General features: G+C 41.0%; 1 protein-coding gene across 3 annotated transcripts; it reads right to left on the bottom strand.

The window, feature by feature from the left end:
• Window positions 1-2,158: 2,158 nt before the first annotated feature.
• On the bottom strand, window positions 2,159-15,952 carry LOC100835235 (protein CHROMATIN REMODELING 20). 3 transcript variants are annotated; one of them, XM_014901166.2, is made up of 27 exons: window positions 15,739-15,947; window positions 14,033-14,414; window positions 13,390-13,452; window positions 13,201-13,296; window positions 13,014-13,106; window positions 12,701-12,891; window positions 12,384-12,621; window positions 10,549-10,644; window positions 9,953-10,030; window positions 9,375-9,857; window positions 8,933-9,210; window positions 8,741-8,828; window positions 8,444-8,647; window positions 7,977-8,096; window positions 7,544-7,710; window positions 6,389-6,530; window positions 5,962-6,111; window positions 5,812-5,867; window positions 5,436-5,739; window positions 5,183-5,324; window positions 4,918-4,973; window positions 4,802-4,816; window positions 4,443-4,675; window positions 3,634-3,837; window positions 3,478-3,556; window positions 3,110-3,354; window positions 2,159-2,828 (listed from the first exon to the last, which is right to left on the bottom strand). In XM_014901166.2, the coding sequence occupies exons 2-27, from the start codon at window positions 14,342-14,344 to the stop codon at window positions 2,438-2,440; spliced, it is 4,524 nt and encodes a 1,507-aa protein (XP_014756652.1). In that variant the 5' UTR covers window positions 14,345-14,414; window positions 15,739-15,947; the 3' UTR covers window positions 2,159-2,437. The 3 variants fall into 3 exon arrangements, with proteins under 3 accessions (XP_014756652.1, XP_003571839.1, XP_014756653.1); XM_003571791.4 differs by lacking the exon at window positions 4,802-4,816 and having other exon boundaries at window positions 15,739-15,946; XM_014901167.2 differs by lacking the exons at window positions 2,159-2,828; window positions 3,110-3,354; window positions 3,478-3,556; window positions 3,634-3,837 and having other exon boundaries at window positions 4,674-4,816; window positions 15,739-15,952.
• Window positions 15,953-24,067: the final 8,115 nt, after the last annotated feature.

The raw sequence follows: 24,067 nt of genomic DNA, 5'->3' as shown, positions 1-24,067 counted from the left end.
TTTCTTGGATCAAAGTCAAAGTAGACGATCCCTCTGAGGTATCCACGTGTCCTGCAACGAAGGTTCAGGACCACTCCACGAGGCATCATGTTGCGTGCCGGGCAAACTGGGGTGCTCTCCCTAGGGCGGCCTGCCCCTATATTTTAGGTGTAGGCCAACTTGGAGGAGGGGAAAGGGGCAGGGTGCCCCCTCCCTTCCCCATCTAGGGCCGGTGACAAGAGGAATTGGGGCGGCAGCCCTAGGGCGTCTCCCCCACCCTTTTTCATTTGCCTTGGCCCCCAAATTTTGCTTCTGGGCTCCACTAATGGGCCCCTAAAGGCCCATGTAGCCTTATACAATTTGGTCCAACCTTTCGAAATCTACAGGGAGCTTACAGGACCTTCCCAGTGCTTTCAGATACCTTTTCGATATCATCGGGGCACTCTGAGGACTCCCGAAAAATTCCGAGACCAACCTAAATGCTTCCGGTGCTCCATCTCAATTCCACAAACATGTTATAGTACTTCTACAAACTTTTGAATATTAAGCGTGCGACCCTGTAGGTTCGGTAATGTGTGGACATGACCCGAAACACCTTTCGGTAGATAATTAATAGCATGGTCTAAGCATCCATATTGATTCCCACATACACAAGAAGATCTTATTGAACCGTATTTCAGTACGTACCCGTGATCATATCACATGTCTGGCCAAACGATTGTAGACACCTTAATACCGAGTGGATCCAAAGTGCATCTCTCCATAACAGGAGGAGCAAATCCCAGTCTTGAACTGTTGATTCCAAACATACATTCGCGGAATACCCAAAAACTACTTTTATTGCCTCCCAGTTTTGTGAAGACGTTGAGCAACCCCAAAGGAATCTGGCATGATGGTCTGCGATATTGTCACGGTCTAAAGATTTATAATGGCGTTGACGGATTATAACGATACTGACAACAACGTGACGATGTGATCTCGTAGTGTATTATAAGTTGGGTCCGTCAAACACCCGATAAGAATGTTTTCTCATTATTACTAGCATAAAAATTCTCATGACCAAGAAAATAGGGTCATCAGTAATTTCTGAGTTAGTCGTAGAGACGTGACTAAGGATCTATTTAGGTGTTTATGTTTTCACATATGCAAATGAGTTTTCCTCTGAAATTCACATTCAAAAACCATTGATAAGCATAGACACGTGAACATTAATTATAAATTTTGAAATGAACAATACATGTATTATTTGCTCTAGGACATATTTCCAACGACGCACCTAGATCTGCTCCTCCTCGTGCGCAGTCTCAATGATTGGATCATCATATCTAGAAGAAATCAAATTGGTTTGATCACCGAAAATAGGAGAAAAAGGGTATGCCGAATAAGTAGGAAATGGAATAGTGGATTTATTGGAAGAAAGAGAAGATATGGAGCAACTAGATCGGGTCGTCACACCTATTCCCAAGATGTCCCACTAAAGATGAAAAACACCTCTACCAAATAGACAAACCTTGGAAGAGCGGCGAACCATGGGCTCCAAGACGGTGTCTCCAAAAAGAGTGTGACACCAAAGTATTTCCACCACCGGATACGTAGGGTACGTTTCACCCAAAGCACAAGGAGGATGAATATAAGCTGCAACTACGCCTTGAAGAAGGAAGCCATACCCATGGGTGTCAGTGTGTCACTGCCACCAGCCCTGAACAACATCGTGCCAAGTTTTTACCCTGCATTGACTCTCTGGAACGAAAACAGAGCAATGATGGTCACCAAAAATGACCGCAGCACCACTGTCACCGCACACCGCTAGCTAGGTGCCACGCCGTGGTCACGACCATAGAAGCCAGCTAGCAACCGAGCCGTGGGCCCGTCTGCAGAGAGCCACACCTCCCAATCTCAAGACCCAACTTTGGCAAAGGGTCGCTCGACCTTGACAGGCCCCCATCAGAACAGAGCGGACCTCGATCCTTGTCAATACCAGCAACAACCCACGCATGGGTTTTCCCAGGCGCCAGATCTGACGAGGAAGAAGCGAACAAGGCTAAAGTTTTCAGATAGCAACACAATTGCTATCAAGGTAAGAACAGTAAAATAAACAACTGAGCACTCAAAAGGGAGTTAATAAGCAGATCTTCTGACAACTATGTTTCACCAATCAAGTGATTTCCGTTCCAACTCGTTTGGACCCAAAAACGCCTCCCTTTTTTCCATTTCCTTTCTATGCTTTTATATGTACATTGGAGAACCATGCATGATAACGCATACCACTTGAATCAACTACTCCCTCCGACCGGTATTATTTGTCTCAAATTTTCTCAAATACGGATGTATCTATGTGTAAAAGCGTCTAGATACATGTAATATTTCGACAAGTAATTCCGGCCGGAGGGAGTACATTAAACAAAATAAACAGAAAATGCGTCACTGAAATTCTACATGGACAAAGCCAAGTAGAGCATCACCTTAACCTACCACCATCTCTGTTTAGGGTTTCCCAGCTAATGTCTTGGCCACATTCCGTACAGCTTGTCGTGCATCCCGCTTTGGTGCCGTGACTTCTTAGAGTCAGCAAGTGGGTTAGATTGGTGCATTTCTTCTGGTTCGAGTTAGTCTTTGGTTGCTGTGGCTGCCGACTTCTTGAAGTAACTTTGGGGGGCACAAGGCTGGTCTGTGTTGGAAGAGCGATCACATTTGGCTTTCTCTCAGGATCATGACTTCTCCTTGGCACGGCTTCCAACTGCTGCGCTTTTTTGAAACTTGACCAGGCCATATCTTGTTCTTCCTTAGTAAGCCTTTCATCTTCATTTTCTTGCAGAAGAGCTTCATGTTCGTGATAACCTGCAATCCACCTGTAAATTTGAAACAGCTATTAGCCTATTACTCTTCTAGCAGCTGCTTAACACATCTATAATTTGGACCAGCTATTACTCTTCAAGGAGCTGTTTAACACATCTATACATTCATAGCATGAAAACAACATGCATTAATATTACAATAAGGCTACGGGTAGTCACGAGAAAGGGCATATGATGTCTACATGCCTGATTAGTTTACGAGTTCTAAAATCATGGGCATAGATCTACATCATGATATTCCTTCTAAGTTTTAACAATAATAGTTTAGGCATTACCTAGAGTGATCACTAAGTAGGTTCAGCATGAGCTTGTCAACAGGTAGTTCAGTGGTTTTACTGCTGGACGTAGACAGCTTCTCCGTTCCAACGGCAGTGTGATCAATTATTGTAGAACCATTACAACACTGGTCCAATGATTCCTCATCACCAAATTCAAAAAGATGCAACATCTCTTCTCTGGAGATTGTTCTAGACACTTGCTGTCTATCCACCACCCTTGCTGCGAGCCCTTCTTTCGTCACCTATCAACCAAGGAACTCACATTGATAAGGTTCGGAACAAGAACTTTATTTAGAATGAAGAAAATAATAAGTTAGTTCAAACGCAGGGCCCCAAACCAGAAGGTAGATGAGATGCCACATTACCTGCCGCTTATATATTTTCTCTTCCATAGTTCCATATGCCATTAAGCGGTAAGCATACACAGGTTTGGTCTGGCCATACCTGGATGTAAAATACATTGCGAATAAACACACAATCACATGAAATGCAAGTAATGTGCAAATGCTACTAGTTCTTGCCTCCAAACCCGATAAATGGCTTGCAAATCATGTGTTGGATTCCATGAACCATCCAGGAGGACCACACGGTTTGCTGCATGAAGGTTGATACCCAGTGACCCAGCTCGAGTCGATATCAATGTGCATTTCACTCTTGTATTTGCAGGTTCATTAAACCTCTCCACAAGATTCTGTCGCTCGGAAGATGGAGTGCTCCCATCAAGCCTGTTCGGCACAATAAAAATACATGATATTTGAAGAAACAGATATTGATGATACGAATCTTTGCAGAAATGATCATAGTTACAAACATGAATCCACAAACACAAAGGAAATTAGCGGTCACTTTTTCATGAAAATATATAAGCTGATTATCATGAGAGCAATAGAGGTTGGGATAATCTCTCTCTTTTGAGCAACCTCTTTTGGAATTTTAAGACCACAGCAAAAGAGGCACTGTGACAACTTATAAAGTCATGTAGGCTCTTGGAATAAAAGCCTTGCAGATTATCCTGTACTAACAAACTGCAAATAATTTCATGATATATTTCCTAGTTCACAGATAGCATCATACTGTTGTAAACTGGTAAAGCCACATGTTCACTTGGATACAAAGCATTAGGTCCAGATCTTGAAAGTGCACAACATAATGTGGTGATACAAAAAAAAATACACAAACTAACAACACACAAGTGATTACAATTTATAAACAACAAAGTAATGGAAATAAATAAATGAATGAATAAAGGAAATGTGAAACTGCCACATCCACACCAATAATTGTACAGTTCAATCGTCCAAAAGAAATGTGGTCAAGTGCGAAAGAATACCTGTACCAGTCCTTGCCCTGCTTCCAAAATTTACGTTCTTTTCCTTTGATTTGCAACTTAGAGAGATAAAACTCCACCAAATCCAGAGTGGTCAAGTTCTGGCTGAACACTAATACCTTTTCACCCAATTCATAACAAGTTGACAGTATATCAAGGAGCAAGACCATTTTGCCACTGTAATCAGCTTCCATATACGTATTAGCATCTAGAAGGTTCTCCCACCAATTACTTTCCTACAAAGAAATAGAAAATAATAATAATAATAATAATAATAAAAGGTTTCAGAATCAAAGAAATGAATGTGTGGGTGGAAAGCATAAAGGTTCATTAGCTAATTAATCCGCCACTATGGTGCATACCCCCCCTGAAAAACCCTGTGTGGGTGGAAAGCATAAAGGTTTCAGAATCAAAGAGCTAGGCGTAAATAGTTCGGTAGTATTGTATGCACAATGCAATAAAGTCAATGGTAAAGTACCTCGTTCACAAAGTCGCTTTTCTTGGACTGCTGATCAGTTTTACTCTTCTGTTTCTCTGTGCAAATTAAAGAACAAGTATTTTTCATTTCGCATGAAAGAACAAAAGGAGAACTATATCACATGAGCTTCAGGTTTGAAGACAAAACAATAGTCCCTCTAAACAAAATCGAGCCATTGTTTAAGGATAATGGATAAAACTGAATTGAGCAGCTTTGCCTAACTTTGAAGTGTCATCAAACAAAAGGTCGCTAGATAACAAATTACCTCTGTCTGGCAATTGATTTTCAATATTAGGATTGTCATCACTAGAACTCTCATCCGTCAGAAAGTTCTCGACAGCATCTTCTCTGCGCACAATCCCTCTCTGTTCTTTAGCCATCTGGAGAAGACCAGGATGGTTCCATATCTACACTCCCAAAACATCGCGAGCATAAGGAACAAGAACACAGAAATATAGACACAACATTCCATCTTGTTTTTGTCTAAGAAAATGCACAATGATGCAAAATCAATATACCTGGGCTAATTTTTGGTACTTGGCAAAGAAGCCACTGCGCTGAAGAGGTTTTTCTGAAGCACCACCACTTGAGAAACCGTGTACATCCAAGAATCTTCTGTATAACTTTCTTTGTAGTTGAGAGAGCTTTACAGTAATGACAAAAACCTTCTTTGGTGGTAGATCATTCTTCACCACATTCATGTCCATCCGCTGGACAAAACCTTTCAGCTGTTCATACAAAATGTGTGACCGTTGGTTCATGATCTTGACATCATCTGATGTAGAATTTGTGTGCTGCCCATTTTCAATGGGGTTCTGGAACCTGATAGAGCAAAACATATCATTCTGAAGGTCAAAAACATTAAGGAGGCATGTTAACTGAACACTACATTACCTGTTGCGAAATTCATGACTGCTTCCAAGAAACCCTTCCCTGACAAAATCAACCATCTTTCCATAGGATGAAACAAAAATGCATTAGCACATCAAATATTGTCAGTAACTGGAAAGATAGAACAGTATATGGCAAAGTGCAGCTCCTTACACAGTAATATTCCATCAAGTTATTCTGTAGCGGCGATCCAGTTAATGCAATTCTTCTTTGTGTCCTTACTTGTTTTAGAGCATGTGTAATGTCAGCTCTCCTATTCTTTATCATATGTGCTTCATCACATACAAGAATATCTGGCCCACACTGATAATGACATATGTAAATGAATTGTATCAAGATTCAAGACCCACAGCTAAAAGAAAAAAAAATGAGACAAAACATTGAATATCATAACATATGCAAGACATGATCATCTACATATTATTATACTTCCACATAAATGATGGTGTTTGAAACCTCACTAGAGAAGCAGAAGGAAGAAAAATATCTCATTGCTGGATGAACATGGAAGGCTTATGCGCTTATATTATTACATAGCATAAAAGATCAAAAGAATACAACACAACACATGGAATATCACCTGCAAAGCATTAGAAATCTCATCTGCGGTATATTTTTCTCTCGCATGCCTTCCAAGAGATAAGTTTCTAAATGATGAATAACCAATGAGAAGCACTCCGCCCTTTGCTCGCCACTTGTTTAGTAATTGTAGCCTTTTTACCCTGCAAAAAGAAACGTCAAAGAAGATAGTGGCGCCACTTAATTAGTAAATACAGCCCTTTTACCATGTAAAACCAAATAACAGACCAGAAATGTGTTAGAAGTTCTTCGCTGTTAGAAGATCTTTCACCTCACGTGCACAGGCTAGGTTGCTAGGTGGTTTATTTGTGCTGCATAAGCTTCAGTCTTTGTATTGCATACTGCTATATATATAGGGGTACAAGGTGGCTGACCACTAGTTCTAGAAGGGTCTACAAGCTACTACAGGTTACTACCTAAGCTAGACATGCAAGCACAGGTTCTAGAAGAACCTACAAGCTGCTACAGTTTACTGCATTAATACTTATTCAAGCACTAGTTCTAGAAGAGTCTACAAAACCCTACAAGCTTCTACAGGTTGCTGCCTTAATTCCTAAGCAAGGATTACTCTCACAAAATGTGTTATTACATGCTAAGTGGATGAACAAATATTACAGAAACATCACGATCATACTTGCAGAAAATATTCTCAGTAGACATGTGGAGAGCTGGAGAAGGTATATTCATTATTAGGCATCAATAGCTGTGTACATCTCCCAGTTGTGTAGAGGGTTTCCTGTATATTTATTGTTTATCATGTCTGCCTGTGTACACAAACTTGCCTATTGGCCTAACTGAATACAAGTATACAGCAGATATTCATAGCATTCATCATATCAGTAATACATGTCACAGCATAGAGACCCCCTACCAAGTTCCATCTTACTTGGTACGATTGATGTACCAAATAGTAACTTAAACATAACATGTTCAGCCCTATTTGGAGAGCTTCTCTTTAGGGCTCACAGGGTAAGGTTTCTTGTAACAGGCTGTCACAGCAAATTTGTCATCCAATTGCAGTAGAACACATTATGTTTTTACAAGCTGGAATTATTGGCTCCAGATGGGCTCTAGGATACACCCATTGGGTAAACAACATCGATCGCATGTAATAGTAACAAAAACGACAACATAATTACAAGAAATTTTTCCGCACCTTGCAACATCTTCCAGCATAAACACATGAAGACTCTTTAGTTCGTCTGGACGCCACTTGGTGAACTCTTTTCTCCAGTTATGCAGAACATTAACAGGGGTAACTATAAGTGCGGTGCGGAATCCCAACTGGACACATCTCATAACCACGTACAAGAATGTAATAACCTGCAAAGCGTAAATACGTAAATATATGAATGCAACTCCCACTATATTTCAGGTAATTGTGACAGAACCAGGCCAAACAAAGGCCTCCTTGAAATATGGTGGCACCAACACACAATTAATAGCAATTAGCAAGTCCACAAATTGGTACAAAATGTCCAAAGGTCAAACACATCCGCAGAATAGCTCCAAGCACATAATTTAATCGCCATGGGAATATGTTAACACTGAATCATGATAAAAATAACAAGATAAGATATGACACAAACCTGAAAAGTTTTCCCGAGCCCCATGTTATGTGCCAAAATGCACCCAAAACCTTTATCCCCGGATTTGACTGTTCTAACAGACTGGATAACATTTTCCCACATAAATCTTATTCCTGATACCTGAAATATGAAATGTCATTGTGTTAGATATATGGGGCCCATAGTAGTATGGGTACAGACTGCAAGTCATGACTGGTATGGTATGCACATGACATGGTAGATGGTGCCACCTAGCAAACAATTACAAATAAGGAAAGCTAACCAATTTTGAACCAAAAATACGAAAGCAAGGTAGAAAACACATCCCCCCATGTGAACCAGATTTCCATTTGCATATTTCACCATAAAATACAAACACATTGTAAATTAGCACATTATTTTTGACACCGGGTTTTGCAAATCCAATTTAATTGTAAGGGTGAAAAATACACACGGCAGTAATTGTTGGTTATGTTTGAAAAACAGACCTGGTGAGGCTTCAGTTTAGAAGATACACTGCTAGGAATTCTAACAGGTTCCTCATCTTCCTCCCTAGCTACATTGACAATATGGCCATCGCCAGCATCCTGTAGAGAGACTTCTGATAGAACTCCAGAGAAAGTTACAATGTTGCTTCTGCTTAACTTGCTGGCAGACTGCTCATGCATGGACTTCAAATGTTCTTGCCTAGCCTATAAAAGTTGAACAGATTACAACCTAGACAGCTCTAAATAAAAACATATATGATATTTCCAATCAATGTGCAAGTGTAAAAGACTACGCACCTTCTCCATTGCAATTTTACGCTTTGTTTCCTCCCCAAGTTCTGTATCATCAATGATTCTTCTTATCCTCTTTTTCCTTTTGTGCTTGCTGACCACATTTTGCATATTGAATTTAGCTTGGGGAAATCTTCAGCGCTTTCTCCATACTGTGTAATAAAAAATATAAAGGTAAAAGTGCAGCAGAGACCATACCTAACAGGACCATCGCTTTCATTTCCAGAAGTGTTGTCACTCTCAAGATCAGAAGATTCAACACCACTCAGGGCCTTATCACATTCAGAAATCAAGTGTTCCAGTTGTCTGGGTTGGCAGCAACAACACTGCCAGCCAGCGACTTTAGCTTTTGACAGGCATTCTTCACCAAAATTCTTTGACAAGCAATTAGTACAAAAAAGCATCCTGCAGGAACTGCAACTTTGGAGTTGTTCACATTGAACACACCAGGTGCAATAACCACCAGATACAGGACCCTGTATTAAAACCAAAGAGAATCACTAATATTACAAGAGCATAGTCCATCCCAAGAAGGAACTGATGTTATTAAAAAATCAGTAGAAAACTATCAACAAAGAGAGTTAGATGTTAAGAAAAACAGTTCAAAACTATCAATAAAGAGGATAAAGTATTCATTCACCTCAAGGCGATTCTTCTCTATCACCAGAAATCTGCAAGATCCGCAAATAGTAACATCCAGTACTGGGTGGCGATGCACATCACGGGCATTCAACATTTCGGTGCAAACTGTACACTTGAAAACCTTAGGTAAAGCCTTATCACCGAAGTTAGGGCTTTCTGATGGTAAGAGATCAAGATCAATAATGTCAACCACCTTTTTAACTTCTGCTGAACTACTGTCACTAACCTGGTTACCTAAAGCTGGCTTACTATTGATCAGCATGTCATCATCACTTTCTACTATTACAGTTTTTGGCCTCTTGTGGTCAAGCTCAAAATCATCTTCGCGTGCGCGCTTCAGCGGCTCACCAGAAACTTCATTTTTATCACTTTTGTGTTTTTCAGATGAAAGAAGGCCACTGCTGGAACCCAAAACACCATTATCGGATAACGGAGGCAACTCACTGAATCCATTTGATGACGAGGCCAAACCAAAGTTCTCCTAGATTGAATATAAAGCAGAGCACCCAAGAGAAACATAACCGATCAAGCAGAGTAAAAAAACTGATCTCACGCCAAATACTAATGAGCAGTTACCTTGCAACAGCTTCTTGTCCTTTTTTTCATTTGGCGCCGCAAGCGTCTTATTGTTTTTGCATCATCTTCTTCTCTTACCTGCACACAAGGATATCACTTTTTTCAGTACTATTTAGTATTTACAGTTAAAAAAATACGTATGCTGAACAACACATGAGCAAGCCTTGACTATTAGACAAGCCATGACCACAAGGTTGTATCGCAGCTGCATCAGAGAAAGATCATGACCACACAGTTACTGACTGGTATTCCAGAAAAAATGTAGGTACCGATTACTGAGCGCCATAACAGGTTGTACTGCAATTGCATCAAGGAATCATCATGACCACACAGGTACTTACTGGTTTTCTAGAAAATTTGTAGGTACCGAGTACTCAGTGCCATAACGAACAAATCAGGAATGGTGAATAGATACAAGGATCAAAAGCATCACAGCAAAATCACTGGGATACAGAGTCGAGTCTGTTTGCTATCATCACTTTACCAAAGTGACTATGGAACACACAAATGGGATATTTACAGACAGGAACATCAGCACAAAATGGTTAGGAGCATGGTTGCAGTCCTAGAGTGCTGCAAAAGTACTTTCAACTGACCTTTTTGTATTTTCTTCTCTGTTCTTCAGAAAGCTCTATTTCATCAAAGCCTTTTATGACATCAACATCACCTTCGACTTCTGCTATCTCTTCCACCTATTCAGTTCAAATATTCAGGGCAGAAGACATATAATATAAAATAGCTGGAAATTTGGATGATGGACTAGCTTTACGAAGAACATCAGTATGGTGCTAGATAAATGCAGATCGTGTTATATATATTAGTCAGTGAAAACCCATACAAACCAAACTAGACATACAAAATACTAACATAGTATCTGGTGTTTCTACAGTTTTTCCTCAAACACGCATATAATTGTGTCGTTGTGTATTACAAGACGACCAAAGAAGGTGCAACAGTACACAACACCAACAGTGCCAGTCAACAAAACAAAGCAAAAGTGCAAAACAAAAACAGAGCTACGCTAATATTACTACAGAACTGTAGAAGCTCATAGAAGACATATATTGATATATATGTATAAGCTCAGGGTTTACGGCATGCCTCGCAGCCATAAACAAAACAACATTGACCACTGGGTGAATCAATTTAGACCTAGTTTTGTTTCCAAACTCTGGTGAAAACATACACCCTTCACTTGAAACTTTGAGGGCCTGATTTGATTGCTGGAATCTTGCAGGACTAGCTTAATAAACTGGGCCTTACATGTTCAAACTGAAGGAGCAATAGAAGGCAAGACCAAATGTTTTTGCTTACCATAGATTTTTATTATAATCCCTCCTATCTAAATTACTAAAGTACTGGTGTTTCTAACTCCATGTGCACAGATAAAGGATTACTAAATAAAAAAATTGACATAACTTGCATCAACTAATTGCATACCCATCTCCCCAACACCACTACCCAAAAAAAATGTAAATATGGGACAGATAAAATATTAATAAATAATTCTTTTGACATAGCTTCTGTCAACTAATTGCATGCACATCTCCCTAACACCACAACGCAAAAAATATAAATACGGGAAAAATTTCATGAGAATGTTGCCTTGAACCACAAAAAGGATCTACTTGCAAACCATTAAAGTAACTAAATAAGTGACCAGGTTTGAACAAATGTGAACACGGGCATAACATAGTGATACATTATTAAAAGAAGGGAACAATAACCCGGAGAACAGGATTGGTCATTTAAACATTCTACATACCATATATGTTTTAGGCATACAAGGTCTAGCTCTGTTCATAAATACATGACTTCCTAGAAAGCGTACAGTCAAACTTTGACTAAAATAAATACTCCCTCCGATCCATAGTAAGTGTCAGGGATTTAGTTCAAAATTGTACTAACTTTGTACTAAATCCCCGATGGATCGGAGGGAGTACATGAGAAAAAATTAGATAAGTGAAAATAGTACCATTAGATATGTCATGAAAAATTGAAAACTATGAACTTACATTTTTTTTACTAACATATACATACAAAAAAACAGCGGTTAAAGAAACATATTGGAGACCATGTCTATGTCTAATAGATCATCTATTTATGAACAGGGGGAGTATATGTTATTTGTCTTTGTCTTAATCCAATTCATTTGACCGGGAATGCACTAACCAGCACCAAAGCAATATAATCATATGACAGTACGGCACACATCATAAATACAAATGCGAGTTAACTACAGTTTACATTCCCGGCCTCCGGGGCACTGGAGAGACGTCAACAAGAATAGTTTGTGTTTCCTCTGTATGGGGGAATAGTTAAGTTTAATGTAGATTGATATTTCGAGAACTTATTGAATGAGGGCATGATGCTAATTAAAGTGCAATAGCAACATCACACAACAAAACAATTGATCAGTTAAAGGTGGCACCTCATCAACCCCTGGAAATTGGAGACCTAAGGCAGCAGCTTCCTGGGGGGTACTGGCCAGGTAAACTGATGCCCAGTTATCACTGCCAAAAGAACTTTCGGCACACTCCTTTGATTTAATAAGTTCATTGAATGAACTCCAACTTTTCTCATGACACTGTACAGAACCATCATCACCAATAGGAACTTTTCCGGCAAGAAAGCCACCAGCACCTTCCTCCAGCAGCTTACCATGCTTTCTGTTCCAAGCAAATAGAGTAAAAGCTCAGACTTGAAAAACAAAACATAGGAGTAACCAACTTTTGACCCTAACATTACCTCCTTACAGGTCTACAAGACTGGAGGTATTCATCAGCTTTTCTGATTGATTGATTTGCTTCTTCAGGCACTTGAGAACCAACCCAATGAGTCCTGTTTTTCCATGCTTCAGTTTCACAAACATTTGGGACTTGACTTTCTATTGACTTATAAAGGCTGGGAAGTTCAATGCCAGCAGCATCAAGTTGTTCCTGAAGTTAAAAATTACATTAATTTGATAAAATAAAGTGAAAGTAAAAATAGGTCTCAATTTTATTTCGAGAAAATACGTCCAATTTAATATGATCAGCCCTTCTTTCAAGCAAAAGCATACCAACAGAACAGCACTGTGAATCTCCAAATCATCAAGTTCAGTTGACCATTCATTCTTGAATTGCTCCATCTCAGTTGACACAGCTAACTCCAACTATTTAAAATAAAACGATATCAGTGCAGAGAACAGAGAGGCTGGCAGTTGGCAAATTAGAAGTTGATATAAATTTGTAAACGTATTCACGGACCACATCTCCTTGGAGCCTCTCAGATAATTCCAACCTTACTTCAGCTTCAATTTTTTCCAGGGACTCTTTTTCAAGTGATTCTTGCGCTTTAGCTGCCTAAGTGTTACAAAAGAACACAGGGAAAATAAAATGAAACATGTTTACGAAAACAAAGGTATAAATAAAAACAGCAAGGATTATAACAATTACTTTGCTCTCAACGTCAAGGAATTCAGCGACCAATTCTTCAACTTCTTCCTCAGGTAGAGGCACCTGTTTGAAAATAATTCTGAGAGAACTGATAAAAAAGCACCAAAGAAGAATGAAAGGGCATATTTGAATTGAACCATAAATTTCTACTAAATTTCAGTCTACACATCAAAGTTATTGATTGCTCAGCAGAACATGTAATAATGCAGAACAGATGCGAGCAACATAAGTTGCCCATTATATCTTTCGATCCATTCAGCCAATCAACTGGTGTGAATTGCTCGAAAAGAAAAACCAAACAAGCACAATAAATGTGCTGCATTGGGAAGAAGTAATCATACAAGCGTTGAAGTGCGGTATATATGATATGCTAACATTGACAAGTAGTCTGGCCAACATAAATGTGTTTCAAAATTAAGGTGGACAAGGATATAGAAAGCATATCAGGGAACAATAGAAAATACAAAAATGATGATCAACGACAAAGGCTGTTAGGAGTTCTATGTCAAGATGCTATCTCTTTTTAGGGAAATGATGAACATACTTTTTACCTTGATTGAAAATTTGAGGCCTTCTATATGAATGTGTTAAACCTAAAGTTAGCCAGCCATAGATATTTAGAAAAATAACTAGATGCACACACCTCAATGCCGTTCTCCTCAGCATCAGACTCTGAAGTTCGTCCGTTCTCTGATTCCCGAAGAAAATAAAAATCACTATCTGAATCATCATCTGTACTAGTGGACGCTTCTTCATGCACACCATTGTCCGTTTCCTCACATTTGTGCTCCCTGTTGTCCTCAAACGGGCCTTCTCCCACGTTAGTTTCTCCCCTAACTTTATTTTCATCCCTTTCAGGTTCAATTATTATGATATCAACTCCCGGTTGTCCATTTGAGTGGCCAGCTTCCATATTTTTTAACTCATCAACTGATAATTTTCCATTCCCATCCATAGCTATTTAATTATCAGTTGCCGCTACAGAAACACATAAGGTTCCATCTTTGCATAGCTAAATTATTTTTCTGCAAAATGCAATAAATACAGACATTAAATCTAAAATAAATCAAATGCAGTTTTACATATGTATTCAAGCAAAATGAGTAGTAAATGAAACATGCATTTCATAATCAAGAATAACATTGCTTGATTGTAAGGGTTAATCATACCAGCAGGCTGTTTCCATCTCAAACACTCAAAGGCAAACTTGTTTACTAAACTAAATGAAAGCATGTCCACTTTTGTTCACTCTTAAAATATCAGCTCAAAGGCAAACTTGTTACTAAACTAAATGAAAGCATGTCCACTTTTGTTCACTCTCAAACACTCAATACCAGATTCAAAAGCAACCTAGAGAAAGGAGAGTACACAACTGAAAAAGGGAATGAACCAGATCTGGTTGTGCCTACACAATGCACGTTACTAAAAAGAAATCACATAACAAAAAAGAAATTTTAACTTGATTAGTTATGCCTCGCTTCAATGCACTGTTATCTATGTCAACTGTCAAATGCCAATCAAGCAGAAATAATATTGCAGGACAACATATATCATGTAATGATCTCTAGGCATATTTGATTCTCAGGAACAGTTTCTCATGCCTAACCCTTGATATGCCTTGAATTTTTAGGTCTATGTTTGGTTTGTAATTTTGCAGCACAGTTGTGCCTTAGCACACTTCAATTTGTGCCAACTTCTTGGCAAGCCACACATACCCTAAGCGTAGCTGTGGCAAACTTAGCTATGAACCAAATATAACCTACAACACAGGCAAGATCTAAAGAACTTAGCACGCCATGATTTGGCCACAGCACTGCACAAAATTGTGTGGATCCATAGAATGCACACATAAAACGGAACATTTCAGAGCACCAAACTCATCCTACAAGTAGCTAAATCATTTCAACTCATAGAATCACAACGAGCACAACAACCAAAAAGAAAGAGCTGACACGCGTGCACTTCACTATAAACCCTAAGGAACATCTCAAATCTCAAATGCATGTCGGTAAACAAGAAAAGTATTCCTAAAGCACTTCAGAATTACACAAAACGCCAGCCCCAGGAAAGACGGCGCCTCCAAAACATGAACCCAGGCACAGCATAAACCAACGAACAATCTTGCGACCCAGAGGGGGCCCGGTCCCTATTAACGATCACACTCCGCCACGATTCCAACCGCTCACAGGCCGCCGGTTCGTCGGAGCAAAACACAGAGAGGAACCGAGGCAGGACTCTCCACCCCCTCCGTTCCGATCACGGAACGCCATTGCTCCTTCCTATGGACTAAGCGCACAGCAGAGCGAAGCCAAGCGCGCGCGGAGGAGAACAGGTGGCGGCGGAGATTACCTCAGGAACCACGCATGCGGGGGGGAGAGGGGGGGTCCTCGCCCTCGGCTAGGGTTTTTGCGGTTTGCCCTAGGAGATCCTCTGCGGCCGACGAGGCGGGAGTGGAGGAGAGCAGGCGGGGACAAGGGCGCGGGGGGTTTGTGGGGAAAGCGGTGGAAGGAACGGAGAGGGAGATGGAAGAGAGGGAAGGTTTCGTCACTTAACGGCAATCTAAACCCACCTCAGTCTCCATCTTTTCAGCTCCCTGCCCTCGTCCTCCTTCCTCTGTACGCTACCCAACGAGGAGTCCAATTCTCAGCAGCCCCACGTTCCCTGTCACATCCGGGATTCTTGCAATGAATTTGAATTTTGAATCTGTTGTGTCTGCCTGGGGAAAACATTTTCTGTGTCACCCATATTTTGCATAGGAATACATTTAGTACACACGAACATAGTTCCTAAAAAAAAGTTTGTATCGAAACTAAAGTCCATATTAAACCTCGACCTAGTAGACCAAGTTTAAAATGAACCCTAACTTTTCTAACCCTCAAATCAGAGCCATGTCAGTTTTATTCCAGTCCAATTGCAACCGCCGGAATCTGACTCCGTTTGGAAGAACGGGATTGCTGACTGTCGTACCAGTGGCCCACGGGGTCCCACTGATACGGGACACGTGAGCCCCATCAAGAAAGACTCCCGGGAAGCGACGAGTCCGGGAAGTCTGCTTCAAGGAGACGACCCCTAGTGAAGCTAAGCTAAGGGCCGAGTACAAGATGCTCCCGGGAACCCCGGTCCCGAAAAGCCGAAGGAACGCCTCCCGGCAACTAGCTGGTGCGCTAGCCGGGAAGGTGCACCCCAGCAACCCGCACTTGAGCATGCATGCGGGACCCGCAGAACAGTAAAGACAGACAAGACGACCGGCGCAGTGCATTTAATGCACCGACAGGAGTCTTATCAGCAGGTAAGCAAGGCTAGAGTGGCTATCCTGAGAACTATTTTTTCTACCGTATACAGTGGATCGGGCGCTGCATGGCGTCCAGCGTGGATGAGCGAAAGTGTATTCCATGTGGCCGTGACACGCGTCTGGGAAACGTGTCACGCTGCATGCATAGGCACCTGTGGTATCCCCTTGTCTATAAAAAGAGGACCGACGCCACCGGTCAAAGAGGTTGGACCTTGGTAGGATTCGGTTCTATTCAGTTCAGCATTCACCCAAGTAGCCTAGCCCTTAGAGGGACAAGTAGTAAAGCCCGGGAACTTCCCGGCAACCTGTAACAACCATACTAAGAAATACAACTCCAAAGCAGGACGTAGTGTATTACACTTCCGAGTGGCCCGAACCTGGGTAAAACTCTTGTGTCTACACTTCGTGTCTATCGCCACGCCGGCGATCGCCGGAGCGATCATCTCGCCCTCCACCAAACCAAAAAGGGGGTGCTCGGCATCCCCGCTGCCGGAGGCCGTGCTCCGACACTGATGTAGCGGTTAAAATTTGGGATTGTAGACTAATTCAGTTTAGCTTATTGCTACCCAGGTTCGCCGTCTATATTTAGACTAAGTATATAATATTGTTACTATTTTGCACATACATGCGTGTCAAATTTGATCATATGTCTCTTCTTATTTGGACAATTGAACGGACATTCTAAGTGGGGCACGTGCCCGCCTGGTCTTAGCCAGCTGCGTGTGTCTGCACCATCCGATCTTTGTTTCATTTCTCATCTTTCCCCACCACAACCTTTTCTCTCATCCTTCTTCCTGATCTCTTTTCTCCCTCCCTCCATCCCTTCTCCCGTGATGTCCCTTCTTCGGGAGCATACCCACTTCCGCCGCCACAAGCACCCGCCCCATCTCTCGATCAAAATTTGGCCGGCGATTAATCAAGGCTCCCGCGCCATGGTCCTGTTGGCCGTTCTCCTTGACGCTAGGGACGTCGCGGGCAGCAGCTGATGGCGGCGGAGTAGGCGTAGCAGTGGAGGAACATCAGCAGGTCGCGGTGGAGCGAGGACCGTGCAGCAAGTCGCAGCGGTGGCGGAGCAGAAGCAGGCGTGGTGGAGCGGCGACCGTGCAGCAGGTCGCGAGGGCGGCGGCAGAGCAACATCATGTTTTGCTGATAGTGGAGCAGGCGCTATGGTGGTGGAGCATGGCACCCTCCCGATCAGGGAGTATCGGTAAAGACATCCTGAAATTTTCGTGTGTTTAGGGGAATTTCATGGTTTCAGTTACAAATTTGGAAAGATTAGGAAGACGAAACGGGGAGGAACATGGCAGAATCAATTCGTGAGATGGGAAATCAATCCCATGCTTCAATTTAAAGGAGAAACTCTTGGTAACAAGAGAATAAGGGATCAACAGGCGTCAGTAGACTGGAGCAACGCGTATCCAAGGAAGAACACGAGAAAGAGGATGGGGTGGTTGGCAGGGAGATTGACCAGAAGGGAGGGGTGTGGCCGGGGGGGAAGAGGGCGTGAATGGGCTTCGGCCTAGAAACATGCTAGCAAGGTGTTTGAAAAATGGTTGTGAAAAATTAACCTGCCAAGTGCACACGATTAATCTGGCAATAATAGTAATAGGTAACCTATCAAATAGGCGCACTTAACATGGCGATTAGACACAATTAACCTGACAATTAGACACAATTAATATGGCAGTTACACACAATTAATCTGGCAAATAGGTGCAGTCGACCTGTCAGTTAGACACATTTAACATGGCAGGTGAACACAGTTAACCTGACAAATAGACTCAATCAACCTGACAATTAGACACAATTAACCTGACCTGGCAAGTAGGCTCAATCAACCTGGCAAGGCGTAATTAACCTGGCAATTAGACACAGTTTACCCGATAAGTAGACATAGTTAACATGGCAATTAAGCACAATTAACCTGGCAAGTAAACACGGTTAACCTGGCAAGTAGGCGTACTTAAGTTGACAATTATACAAACTTAACCTGACAAGTGAACACATCTAACATGGCAATTAGGTGGCAATTAGACAAAATTAACCTCACAAGTACGCATAGTTAACCTATGAAGTGAACTTAGTTAAACTAGAAAATAGGCACAATTGACCCGGCAATTAGACACAGTTAACCCGGCAAATAGGCACAGTTAATCTGGCAATGAGATGTGGATAAGGCTATAAATATTGGTGTGAATAAACTAACAAGTATGTGTTGATAAATCGACAAATAGGTACAACTAAAATGGCATGTAGGCTGATGTGGGTAGGGGGTGGCCCGATCTTTCGATGAGATTGGTAACTCTCGTTTGGGTAGGAGATGATGTTGACGATCCGACTACGGCCTAGGAGGCAGCATCTTAGCAATCGATACACCAACTTCAGAGGATTATTGATCACGCGGGGGCACGATAAACCTGACCACGAAGGTCTTTGTTCCTGCAAGCAATCGAAGACCAAGTAAGAACAAGATAATGGCAGATGCAATCTGAAATTGCGAGTATGCTATATCAAACCAATGTCTCAACGAGACGATAAATTGGGGTTCCGACAGCGGTAAAGCAGGTAGTCTAACCGACACACGCGATTACACGAAGTAGTAGCGATGGCTAATTTTTAACTAAACAAAACCCAAGATTCCTTAAGGGGGCTCATGAGGTATACAAAGGATGAGGAAGATGGATATTCGGCCAACTTGGGCATGGGGCTGAAATACAACTCTATCTCTAAGTTTCCTACCAAAACAACAACTCTTTAGGAAACTGAAAAAAAAGATCCGTCAGTTTGTTTTGTCCGTCACAGTCAGCAAGCGTCGAATCTTCTGGTGGGACCAGATGCATTGGAAAGGTCTTGTAATTACCTTTCCAACAAGTACTTGTATGCTTGATTTGGACTCCGGATGCAGCCTAGGTGATTAAAACAAATTCGGATCTCCTGACAGCTCGGACCCAAATCGGATTCAACTTTAATTCGTGATATCTTTCTCTACTAAGCTCCAAATCATGTGCCGTTTGATTTGTTCGAAAGTACACTTGAAATCCTTCTCTCTCAGTTCTATGGATGCTTGATTCTTGTTGGAACTCCCGTTGGCATCCATCGTATCTCATCTTGACCTTGGACTTGAAAAGCTCGACAAGATGCCTACGTAATAAAAGGAGACAAGATAGTAGTACCTCCGCCTCTTCATATATATGACAATGAAAACAATTACTACTTGAATTCACCTGATTATAAATCTTGTCAAATATTATAGCATTGTGGGTACCAAAGGTCCTATCCAAGGTTAGCATGTCCATATCATCCTCCCTTTCTTGAAAGGAAAGCCGTCCTCAGCGTCGTTTGTGCTGAAAAGAGACTGAGAAAGTAGACAAAGTGTGTGCATGGTATATGTATATGTCATCCATCTTTATACATCTCCTTTCTTGCACAATTAATGTTTGATAAGAAAATCTCTTGAGATAATTAGTAAAACAATCGTCATGAATAACATTTCAGCAAGAATATTGACAATATGTTTTGCATATATAAGTGAAACAGTATCTTGTATTTGGTTTGCACCGCTCACCATTACACCATCCCAACATTGGAAAATAATAATGAATAGTATCCAAATTAGTTACTACAATATGCTGAAATTTAGAGCAAGTCAAAGCACTAATATTCAAACAAGCATGTAAATAACTATTTGGCAAATAATCAACACCAATATTTGAGGTCCTATCAAAATGATTAAGGATGTGCAAATATTTCTTTTCTCCCAAGAGAGGAAAATTATCACAAGTAATGCAAATCTCATGCACCAAAATGTTATTGTTCACATCATGTTATCCAATTAAATGAATTGTGTATCCATGAACAGCAAAAGATTTTGAAATTGTTAACGCATACACTTTATCCATTGCATGTGATAAATACATAGGACTATCAAGTGTAATATAACACAAAGAATTAATAGGTGGATCGTTCTCAACCACTCCATGTGTAATAAATTTGACACAACCTAAACCAAATTTATCTACATCACATGTTTCTCCCAAAACATTCGTTATTTCCTCACATGATTCATTCTCATCAATATCAAAATTAAAATGTGCATTCAAATCATTAGAAGAATTAATTTCAGCAATAGGTGCACTCAAATCAGCATGTAAATCAACAATTTCACATGGTGCAGAAAATTCAACATGTATCTCATTTATTTCATCACATGTCATATTTAGTTCAGGAACACAATCATCTTTATCATTACCTTGTAGGCTCAACACGTTTCTAGTACACCTTCTCTTCAATTTCCTCTCCGCTTCACGAGCAAGATTAAGCAAACACAATAGAGAGTCGTATTTTCCGTATTCAATTATGTAAGAAATATCAAAGTTAAGCCCACAATAAAACCTATCCATTTTTCTTTGTTCGGTTTCATCTAAACCAGCCCGCAAGGTTAAAATTTGGAACTCATTGTAGTAATCATCAACAGTTTTATCATCTTGTGTCAAACGTCGTAATTTTGAACGCAAGTTAAAAGCATAATTCAAAGGAACATATTTTTCTCTCATTATTTTTTTCATATCAGCCCAAGTGTGGGGAATTTTCTTTTCTCTAACTATCTCATTCCACCAAGATAAAGCAGCAAAAGTAAATTTACTACTAGCAATTTGAACCTTGCGACTATCAAGTACATGGAAGCGTGTGAATTGTTCAGTTAAAGCTAGCTCCCAATCTATATACGTTTCAGCATCATTTCCCCCCTCAAAGAAAGGTACACACAATTTAATTGTATTAGAAGGATTGTTTCGTACCGTTGCCGTGGCATTGTCAACAAGAGACGTGGAGGATGACCGTGGTGAAAAGCACTCATCACGGTCACGGGATAGCATCGATCTAGTTGCCATGCTTCGTGTAAGTCCTGTCATGGTTAGTAGAAAACAAGAAACAAATCACAGTAATATGTTCCTATCAACTACTAGGATGTGGCTACAAGTCGCTAAACTCTCAAGCTAAAAATCAAGTTCTTACGAGTTCTTACCATGCAAAATAGGAAGGTGATGGCCAGCGGCGTGACCAAGCCCTCCGAAGATTAAATGTACCGATGCCTCGGTAACAAACCAACCTAGGTGTAGAATTTCTGGAGTTTGGAGGCTTTTGTGAGTAGTAAGGAATAGCAAATAATTAAATCAGCAATGCAAAGTTGAAAATATGCTCAATAATGCTAGTCCTAGCTGCTGGAGTCGATATGAACGAGCAGAATTAATCTAACCTTAGATACTGAAGAAGGTAGGAATAGATAGATCAAAAGATGGCACAACAAGTAAATCCCCGGGAGTTTTTTTTCTTTTTTTTTCTTTTTGTGGCTTTCTGTTTTGCTTCTTATTCTTTTCTTCTTCTTTTTTTTTCTTTTTTTTAACCCCAGAAACTCACGCAAAAGAAGGACCGGAAAATTGTATGTCGGTCTATCGAAGAACAACAAAGGCTGTAGTAAGGAAAATTCAGAAAAATATGAAAAAATATGGGTTAGAAGCGTATCGACACAAGCTTTCCAGCAAGGGAAAGATCACTTAAAACGGATGTCGGACGGTGGAGAAAACTGAAAAACACCGGGCTGCAGCGACGCCGGAAAACGGATGCAGAAACTTGGAAACTTTGAAAGTCCACCTTAGAAGCCGAATTTGAGGGTCAAAGTGCACTTGAAATCTTTCTCTCTCAGCTGTATGGATGCTTGATTCTTGTTGGAACTCCCGTTGGTCTCCATCGCATCTCATCTTGATTTTGGACTTGAAAAGCTGGACAAGATGCCTACGTAATAAAAGGAGACAAGATAGTAGTAGCTCCGCCTCTTCATACATATGACAATGAAAACAATTACTACTTGAATTCACCTGATTATAAATCTTGTCAAATATTATAGACTTGTGGATACCAAAGATCGTATCAAGGTTAGCATGTCCATATCATAGGCTTCGATAAACTTGCAAGTCGGTAAATGAGGACGTATAGCAGTACGACATTTTAATAATATGTGAAAGTGACGCTGATTTTTTAGAGATCCTGGTGTGGGTTGATGAATTTCTAGTACTGTAGTTGGTCAAAAATTTATAGACAGTAGAAAAAAGGGGTAATTTATAAAAAAATCGCTAAAGTAAAGTGGATCTAAGGCCAGCCTAACGCCACGCTGCTGGGCTGAAGGTGGGATTGCGCTACAAATTTACCAAGGCCACGCTAGCGTGTGGGCTTACATGGGGCATGCTAGCGCTAGGTTGCGCTACGAGCGCACTAGCTTTCGCTAAAAAAAAAGGAAACGAGCGGGGGAGTGGGGGCTGGCACGCGAGCGTCCGCACGCCCGCATGCGGAGGAAGCGCCGTTGTTATTGTTGTGCAACTACTGTCGGCTGGCCGGTTTTGAGGTTGCACACCAAGATCGTGGCCACCCCATCCCGTCGTTCGGTTCCTCAACACTCTCCCTTGGGCGATTATCCGTATGCCATATGCCTCAAAAACTCCGAAAAAACCAAGGTGGGAAAAACACATGGAGAAAAAGAGCATACGATACATTGCTATGTTGCACAGATTGGCTTGTTAAAACCTCATGCGAGAAACACAGGAAAACTCGCTGAGGGAAAAAAATACAACCTACTCAATCTCAAGATGAGTACTTGATCGCCATGATCAAGATTTAACGATGAGTATGTAAAGTATCTCCCCCTAAACCTTGCATCTCCCTAAGTCTCAACATACCGATTCCACGCACACACCTTTCAAAAGTGGATGCAGGTACTGACTTGGCGAACAACTCAGCAAGATTTTCACACGACTTAGTATGCAAGACCTTTACCTCGTTCATCTTTTGCAACTCATGTGCATAGAAAAACTTAGGATTTATATGCTTGGTGAGATTACTCTTTACATGACCCGTTTGTACTTGTGCAACACAAGCTGCATTATCTTCATAGATAATGGTAGGGGTTGGACGGTATTCAGCCCACAGGTCTGCTGAATGTGGCGAACCATCCGTCGAAGCCATACACACTCACGTGATGCTTCATATAGTGCTATGATTTCCGAGTGGTTCGTCGAAGTCGATACAAGACTTTGCTTCGACGATTTCCATGAAACAGCAGTTCCACCACATAGAAAAACATATCCAGTTTGAGACTTGGATGTATGCGGGTCCGACAAATACCCAGCATCGGCATAGCCTATCAAAGATAGGTCTTGATTCCTTTTATAAAATAGGCCAAGATCTTTGGTTCCTTGCAGGTACCGAAAGACATCCTTAACACCTTTTCAGTGTCTTTTGGTAGGTTTAGAGCTATACCTAGCCAGCAAATTGACGGCGAACGCAATGTCCGGCCGTGTACAATTCGCGAGGTACATGAGTGCTCCAATAGCACTC

This window comes from Brachypodium distachyon, chromosome 3 (genome assembly GCF_000005505.3).
Source record: "Brachypodium distachyon strain Bd21 chromosome 3, Brachypodium_distachyon_v3.0, whole genome shotgun sequence".
Classification (NCBI taxonomy): Eukaryota; Viridiplantae; Streptophyta; class Magnoliopsida; order Poales; family Poaceae; genus Brachypodium; species Brachypodium distachyon.
The sequence above is the reverse complement of the archived record's forward strand: the minus strand, read 5'-3'. Positions and strand labels throughout refer to the sequence as shown.